The sequence below is a fragment of the Sipha flava genome, unplaced genomic scaffold (genome assembly GCF_003268045.1).
Source record: "Sipha flava isolate LNK unplaced genomic scaffold, YSA_version1 123_pilon_pilon, whole genome shotgun sequence".
NCBI lineage: Eukaryota > Metazoa > Arthropoda > Insecta > Hemiptera > Aphididae > Sipha > Sipha flava.
The window spans coordinates 571,046-580,189 of record NW_020271749.1 but is presented as its reverse complement, the minus strand read 5'-3'; the positions used below and the strand labels follow the sequence as shown (position 1 = coordinate 580,189).

At 42.5% G+C, this 9,144-nt stretch overlaps 1 protein-coding gene across 3 annotated transcripts in view; it reads left to right on the top strand.

Moving 5' to 3' along the window:
• The first annotated feature begins 255 nt into the window (after positions 1 to 255).
• Positions 256 to 9,144, top strand: part of LOC112694094 (acidic repeat-containing protein-like) — a 39,957-nt gene continuing 31,068 nt past the window's right edge. For 2 of the 3 annotated variants that reach the window (XM_025569462.1, XM_025569461.1), the window contains exons 1-4: positions 256 to 522; positions 806 to 923; positions 1,781 to 2,306; positions 6,119 to 6,679. In XM_025569462.1, the coding sequence (XP_025425247.1) occupies positions 807 to 923; positions 1,781 to 2,306; positions 6,119 to 6,679 (1,204 nt within the window). In that variant the 5' untranslated portion in view covers positions 256 to 522; position 806. The remainder of the gene's footprint in view (positions 523 to 805; positions 924 to 1,780; positions 2,307 to 6,118; positions 6,680 to 9,144) is intronic. The other variant, XM_025569463.1, reaches the window with a different exon arrangement.

Genomic DNA, 9,144 nt, shown 5'->3' with positions numbered 1-9,144 from the left:
TTTGGGCAGCCAAACGGAGGGCAAAATAGGATGTACCGATTGAGTTTCACATTGGAAAATTACGGATGGATGTAAAATACACACACGCACCGCAGCCGATGGTTTTTGTCTTAAAAAAAAAAAAAAAATAAATAAATAAATAAAAAAATAATACACTGTTCTCCGACCGCCGGGAGGGGGGACACGTTCAAGGGAAAGTCTTCTTGGCGCGCACTTGGCACGGCGCAGGTCATCAACTATAACGGCACCTTGTCCGGTATATAGCTCTTCTAAGTTTAAACTACTCTTTTAGTCAATCGCTGAAGCTCAGCACGCGCATTTAAGAGTTGGCTGACAGTGTTCGGTGTTTGTAAACTCCGGTGCGTCTGTAACACATCGTGCGCGTGTGCCATAAAGTGTATCGAGTTATCATTTTTCTTCTTCTCCGATTCGCGACTGCTGTTCGGATCGTAAGCCGAAAACCGATTCCGTGGTGCGAACATTTGTCGTCAAGAAGACGTTTATTTTAAATAATTATCAAAGGTCAGTGTTTAATAATATTACGTTTAAAATAGAAACCATTCGTACTTTAATATTTACCTACTTACACGTTGATCACGAATGACCGACGACAACAACGAAAACATACTATTGCGAAGGATTAAACATTGTTTTTACGTATCGATTGACCGAAACACTAAATGTTTTCGGTTTGAGACGAAAAACACATAAATAAATATATATATATAAATGCGTATTTTTTTTTTTTTTTTTTTTGAATAAGACCTATTGACTCGGATTGAGAAATTTTCCCTAAACATTTTAGGATGAATGCGATCCGGAGTCAGAAAGATTCTAAACTACCTGTGGATACCACAATCTCCATAGTTAATGTCCCTAATGAGTACATTGAAGTCAAGTCGCCTCCTTCTCGCAATCTATCGGTGAGAATATTACCATTTCCTCCACTTAGGGTTCTGGGATTGCACAAATACAAACGCTTTTCCGGGGCTTTTCCGGGTCATCGTTGTGTAGTATGGTATCAAAAAAACAGAAAGCGCTTATGTTTTCGGCTTGGTTATTGTTCATTTGTTTTTTGTTTTTTTCCGAATCAATCGAAATGTATATGTAAATATGTGTACATAAAGATTGACGGGAAAAAGACAAAAACATCAGTAGACGCGTAGTGTAGTATTTTATAGTAGGTTACACAATGTGGTGGTTCTGCTGGTTCGTTCACGGTGCTCAGGTTCAAGGTGAATATAAAATAATAAATGTATTGGTTTGCTGGATTCTCCGATTTTCGGAGTCGGTGGTTCATGTAGGCCAGCGGCGCGTTTTCGGGTGACAGTTAAATCCTAACTTGTAAAAATCGTCTGAAAAAAAAAAAAAGATCGAAGCCCAATGACGGATTACGCCGTCACACGAACCGTCGGATAAAACCGAATACTTCCGAATCAGCGTTTTCAATATTCACACGTGCAAAGTGTTGGAAAAACCGTTGACGGAACACGCTTGAAAATGTCAATGATTTGAGATAAACTCTTTATAAATCGTTTCCACGACGTACCGCGTCTTCCTTTTCTCTTTTTTTCTCTTTATCTCTCACACTCTCCTCTCCTATCGCTCTCGTTCGCTTTTCGTACGTTTTCGGTCCTCGGTCTCGGCTGTTTTTCTGCCTTTTTTCTAATTTTTTGTCGTCTTTATCGACATTAACTCCTCTTCCGATCCTCCGAAACGGTGACAAGGAGGAGCGCGCACGTAAGATTAGCGTGTGCGTTGACTTATGGTCGTTTTGCAGATGATAAAATGGATACTGATCGTGAGCCTGGGGTGCTGCGCGCTGATGTACAGCGCCAGCTCGTCGCCCATCGTTAGCTCTTCGACGTCCGAGCCGGAGCACCTGAACGCGGAGTCCGCGGCGCCCGAGACGTCCGACAAGCTGGTGGCCGCGTCCCCGGACAGCGGCCGGCAGTCGGCCGAGACGGCGGCGGCCGCGCAACCGGCGCCCGTGGTCGAGTCCGTACCGGTGTCCGCGCCGTCAGCGCCCGGGGCCGTAGCGCCGGAAGCGTCCACCGGCGAAGACGAGGACGACGACGACGATGACGACGACGACGACGACGACGAAGACGAGGAAGAAGACGTGGCCCCGCAACCGGCCAGCGCGAACACCGTGAACGCGGCCACCGGCGAGGTGTCCAATCCCGGTTCGGCCGCGCCCGCCGCCCCGAGCTCCGGCACCACCGGCAGCAGCGACGACGACGACGACGACGACGAGGACGAGGACGACGATTACTTCGACCGATTCTTCGAAGACATCCTCGGAGGTCAGTGTTGTCCGCGAGGACTTTAATCTTTTATCCACACCGCACGATCGCAATAACAATGATCCATCATCTCATGTTTTAACATTTTTCTGCCGTTGGTCGGATCTGATTTCTTCCACTATCTTTATCGATAAATTTTTCATTTTGCATTAGACACACGCGCGCGCACGCATTTACACGTGGGAAAAGAGCAGTTTTTACACATAACGTCCGGTCTCTCTCTCTCTTTCTCCTAACAGCTCGCCACGTATACACGTTCATTCGGCGTGCGTAAAATACGACTTTGTTATTGTTATCGTTTTCTCGTTCGCTTTAAGGTCGACGAAGGGAGGGGAACTAAAAATCGGCCGATGATATATATTTTTATTTTACTTTTTTTTTTTTTTTTATACCCATTAATATACCGTTTCTCGATATCGATCCGTGCTAGCGCTGTACAACAATGGCACGTAAGGTCTACGCGCTTTCCCGAAAACCTGCGTACCGATAAAAAAGGGAAAAAAAATACAATTGGACCGCAGCAATGTATATCGATCAAAAAACGCGTTGTGCGCGCACACGCTTTTATTCCTTGTTTCTGCAATACGTACACAATACAGCGTTTTCATCGCGGCGACAATACATAGTCGACAGCTGTCGCGGCTGCTGATTATATCCATACGGGGTTCCGTTTTCGGTTTCCGGTTTGTCGAACAATCTTCCTGACCGCACGCAAACTGAATCGATCACCGTACGATACTCGACGAACGATATCCCGCGCACGAGTCGGTACTTAGCGGACGCCCAACATATCCAGGACGTTCGAAAAATCCGGCCGATAAACGAAAATCAAAAAAAATATCATTTCTCACGCCCCCTCCCCCGATTTCCCTGCACCGTACCGCCAACGGTCGATGCGATTTCGCACGTAGAAAATCCCGTTCGTGTCACGATCTTCATTGCGCACGCGTCAATATGTCCATCCGCATGGCGGACAATCGCAATTACATCTCGGGGCAGTGGTACGCGGCTGAAAAAAATCGCCGTTGTTAATATAATATGTATTATTTGCTTTTTTAATTTTTTCTTCTATTTCTTCCACCTGCTCGCTTTGCACACACACGCGATAACGGTGAAACGATAAACAATGATCGATACTCGATCGTTGACACCAAAAATTATCACAAAAGCACTATATACATACACATTTATATATAGATATATACTTATGTGCGTACACAAAAACAGTATATATATATTATGTAAAAACATTACCAAAACGAATCGCAAACAGCGAACAATGCAAAACTGTAAACATAAACACACAACAATTATGTTTTATAGTGATTGATTTAATTTGCTTTTCACACTACTCATCGTTTCACATTACAATCGTCGCAGGACTACCGTAGTAACGATATTGTTTCGTACTTTTAACCATCGTGCACTACCGTCTCGTGACATTTCACAATTCATCCGAACCCCACACCGTCATCTCATTACCTTTGTGCATCACAGTCGAAATCCGCTGATGATATGCGCACGCCGAGCTCACAGCCAAAATTCGTCCCCGTTATCGTACAGGCGGCGTGTTTATCGTCACAGTTCCTCTCGTTTCCCGGAGCTCCGACGCATCCGTCGACGACGTTGGCGAGGACAAATTTTGGTTTACTTCGATCGCTATTTTTATGTATTCTCCCGCACGTGTAGCATGTCGCACGCGTATTAATTTACGTTTAGGACATTTGGAATCACCTATGATGACACGAGTGTAATTTTGGCATTGTGTGTCTGTTTGTTTTTTTTAGGTTGATCGAACCCGATCGACCGCGGGAGACTAACAATTACAGAAACATAACATCAAGATACGACAATATATACATTTAAAACCTGTGTGTGTATACACGTACTTGTATATGACATGTGAAAAACAACATCGAGAAACTCATCTCACTACTTAACGGACTCGATCAAAAAAACACTGATATATACAAAAAAAAAAAAAAAAAAAACATAGATTTAAGAATGTAAAAACGAAACTTATTTATTTAAAGTTTTTATTTATTTATTTATTTATTTATTAATAATTTATTTTAGCTATTAGAATTTCCGTATTTCAACGCTATATTGCACTTTTTTTTTATACCTGCATGTGTATGTGTATATAGATATATGTATATATATATATATATATATATATATATATATAAATATGTATATATATATATATATATAAATATATATTTATTTACGATAATTTGTTACCAACTAACAACTTACGATAGTTACGAATACCAACCTGATATATTTATATAATGTATCATCCGTTAACAGCCGAAAAAATGATGTAAATTCGTGTTCAATAGCTTAAGATTTACATTATAATTTAATATCATTGAGTGTCATAATAAATATATATATATATATATATAATTATTTTTATCAAAAGTAATCAAACAAGGCTGTGATAGCACATATTTCAGCAAATAAACAGATTTTGAATACATTGAAACAACACCATGTTAATATTTTTAATCCATGCAATTCGCACAGTATATATTATAATATCATGTTTTATACAGTGTGAAATTATAATGTATGCACACGATGACAGTAGTCCTTGTGAAAAAAAAAAACCCCCGGTGAAGGTATATACACAAACACACACCTACAGCTTACCGGTTGGTACACACACACAAAATCACATCGTACGTATTATGTAGTGTTGGCGCTTTAGTGGTGGTGTAGTATTACGAAAATACCCGGAAAACGATGGTCAAACGTTGCGCGGGGTGCTGATGTTTACTTGGGCGATAAATCCTTATTGTTAAACGTTGATAGGCATGACTATGACTTATGACTTTACGTCCCCGCACACGTAAAATAACAGTACCGACAGATGACAGTTAATTGACATTATCAACGGAACTTAGGGACGGTAGGCGGATGAGCATACCGTCACGACCAGTCTTAATCAACTTTGCCGCATCGTTCCGGCGATTTGACCGGTCGGTAAAAACAACTGAAAAACACTCGTACAATAAACGCAATAAGCTGATCGGGGAGGCTCTGCCATTGAGTCCCGTCTACGGGCAGTCAGGTGTGGGCCAAGGGATAACGGGAGTCCTCGTATAACCGCTCGCTGGTAACATTCTCGTTAAGTCAACAGGCCCCGGACGACCGGCGTTGCGTGTGCGAACGTTCGTCTTCGGCAGTAGAGCCGTACGTCGTACACGTTCTCCCGGGTCGTGCGAACCACTGCGCCGAGTCGGAGTAGTGCTCAAACGCAATTTTCCCGTACGTTCAACGCGTTTCCGAGTGATGGAAACGCGACCCTTCGGATCGGCGGACAGGGAACACCCCCGGTCGCGGTATTGTGCCGTGTACCACGTACGACTGTCGAAACAAACCCTTTGCGCTGACAGCCAATGTACATTAACAATACTGTAACGACTCGTTACTCATCCGTAACGTACTGCGAAGAAGTTGGCGGAGGCGCGCAGGAACAGGAACCAGTCGTGTAGTGTTCTACTGCGATGTCGACGTGATGCGACGAGGTAGAAAGAAAAAACCGGTGTTTATATAACATAAAATAGAAAAATAATATGAACACTTAACGGCAACGCGAGTGCACTACGCGGTACCGTTTCGTTGCTATTACGTCGAGTGGTACACGCGCTACGCTATAACCGGTGTCGGGCGAAAGCTAACTTCGGCGCTGTTGTTGCGTTGCTGCCTCCCTTCCTGCGAGTCGCTTTGTGGCCGTTGCACGGGCCCGCGTTTGCGCGACCGTCACTGATGGCCGTTGTCTCTTGTGTATTTTACATGACCAGACGACGACGACGAGGAGGAAACGTCGCCGGTGATCGCGGCGGTGTCCAGCACGGCCGCGCCCACCCAGGGCCTGTCCGTCTCGTCGCTGACGGAAGACTCGGCGGACTACGGGTCGGCCGCGGACGGCGGCGGCACCAGCGATCAGTCGTCCAACGCGAACTACGACGACGGCGTCGCGGACGACGCGTCGTCCGCGTCGTCCTCGTACGCGGACCCGGACGGGCCGCACACCGTCACGCTGCTGTCCCCGGTGCCCGACGACGGCGAGCTGACGGACGGCAACGCGGCCGACGCGGTCGCGTCCCCCGTGCAGCCGGTCGAGTCCAACAGCATAGCGGCCGCGGCCCCGGCGGCCGGCGGATCGACCAGCGACGACGATGACGACGACGACGACGACGACGACGACGACGATGACGACGATGACGATGACGACGACGACGACGATGACGACGACGACTCGTCGGCCGCGGCCACGAGCGGTGGCAGCGGTGGCGATGACGATGATGACGACGACGACGACGATTCGTCCGAGACCAGGACGGTGGCCAAATCTCGAGCACGTAAGTCAACATATAAATTATAATCTATGCATAAATGTCCTCACTGACTTATTCATAATCAACGCGCGTAGCCTATGATTGGGGCCGGATTTAAGGTTGTGGGGACCCCAGGGCCCACATAATATTGAAATATGAGAAAATCTATTATTTTACTAGCGATAAGCTACCCTGATACCCACCCCAACGTCGTGTCCGACGACGACGCCGAGAGGGGGGGAAATGGAAGCTCGGCGCTCGATAGGTCGTTAGTCTCGTCAGAGTATAATTGAGTAATTATTTTTATAATTAATTATTAATGGTAGAAAATTACCAATACCAAAAATCTAGTGATTCGTTTTATCACACACTAATAGCACCACTTGTCAAACTTAAAAAAAAATATAATTTTTTTTTTTTTGCAAATTGCTAGAAAAATTAAAAAAAAAAATCAATCATTTTGTGGAGGCCACAGGGCCTGGGCCCCGTGAACCCTCTCTAAATCCGGCCCTGCCTATGATAGCTAGAAATAAAACTTGAAATTTCCAGGCGTGCAATAAGTTGGTTGAAAATTGTAAGCAATTGAAATGGGCAAAAGTCAACAATTTATATATTTGAATTTTTTTCTCTGGCTGTCATCTTGAGACGTTTTTATTCACACATGGTATTTGTTTAACACGTTGAGAACGTTAACTAATTTACGGGATCAGGTATGAAACGATGAACACGATTTTTCATTGTATGATGAAAATTTAAAAAAAAAAAATTGAACCCTCACATCCGTATAAAAACTATTAAAATAAAAAAAGGAAGAAATAAGAGGGAAAGGATTGAAGTATATCAAAACCTACAGTCGATACGTGTATTCAACCGTGTTCGGTTTGTTCGCGCGCGCGATTCCGATCGGTACGCATATACATGACGTACTATTATTGTGCACATGTATAACGTACCTTTAACTGGTGACCGCATGATTACCACTCGTACCGTACGGGTATACGGTTGTTGTTGAAATGTAATTATTCATGTACGCGGTCAGAGGACTCACTACCAGCCGCGACTATGCCGCATCGAACAAAACGGTATCGATTAAATGTCATTTCCGTATGCACACGCGCCACTATATTGTACCCAAGTCGTATCATATCAATATCGCTGTATCGTCGCCGCACATTCTTCCACCCATCGGTGCATATCTATTTTGTCTTGTTACGTCATAATATCGGCTTCGTTTAGGGGACGAAAAACATTAAGAAAAAATTAATTACTGGTTTTGAAATAGTTTTTGAGCAACAATAATACGTTTTCCTCGAAATATTTAAGTATCTTTCATTTTTTATGGACGTTAAAATGATTAGATTTCGATGTTTGTCTTGTGTTCCTATAATCGATCATTCATGCTTCGAAATCAACCGATTGAATCCGATGGTCATGCATCTTTTTCGGATAGATTTTTCACAAGAAATTATTGTCGTTTCGGTGACAAGAAAACAATTCTTCATCCGTTCACAGCGGTACGTTTAAGATATTACAAATCATTCTCGATCAACAATTTGGCTTTTCGTGTGCTCGAAAATATTTTTATTTCACACCATTTATTAAAAAATATTACTATTGTTGTTATTTCCACTCTAATAATATCGTCCTTCTCCATCGACAAGTTAGTTTTTCAGTCACTCGTTGTATGTGATAAAATACTGGAAAATGCGTTTTTTTTTCTTATCAAATACCATCCATACAATAAAAACAATCTTTTTATCAATCTAAATTTTGGAAAGAACAACCCGTCAAATCATTGAAAACGACACTTTATTTTCACAATGACACGACGTTCCACAAATCGACCTACTGATCCCATCACGAATTGTTCAGTAGTTATTGAACTATTTGCACCGGATAAACCGAAAACAATCTTCAAATTAAATTTCCGACGACAACCCGAAACGCTTAACTGTATTAAAATGTTATGAATCCATGATTTACAAATACACTGTTTACGAAACCGATGATTCCGGTTCGGATAAAGTTCCTTTCACGCATATTCGATCTTAACATATTCGATTTTTAGCGTTCCGAGCCGAGTCCGTCATTTTACCTATTTTCAAACAGTTCATATGTTGTTTTCGAATGAAACAGATTTTGATCTAGTCATTTTGCATTCAAATTTTGATCATGACTGAATGTAGCGATGAAAAATTAATTATAATAGCACTTTTGCTTAATAGTTGCTTTATAATCATAATAGTATCAATAATATAATTATATATGCATTCAGTTCATATAATCATGGATATGTTATTTCGAGTAACATAATAACTATGTTAATTATTAAAACATATAGTTTTACCTGTTTGATTCAATTCTTCTCCGATTCCTTTCCATATTTTTATTTCCAAGTACTGTCACTATGTTTTAAGAATAACTCAAATCATACGATTCAGTATGACTCCTTATTAGTTCAATTAATTTTTCATTGTCTATGATGAAAT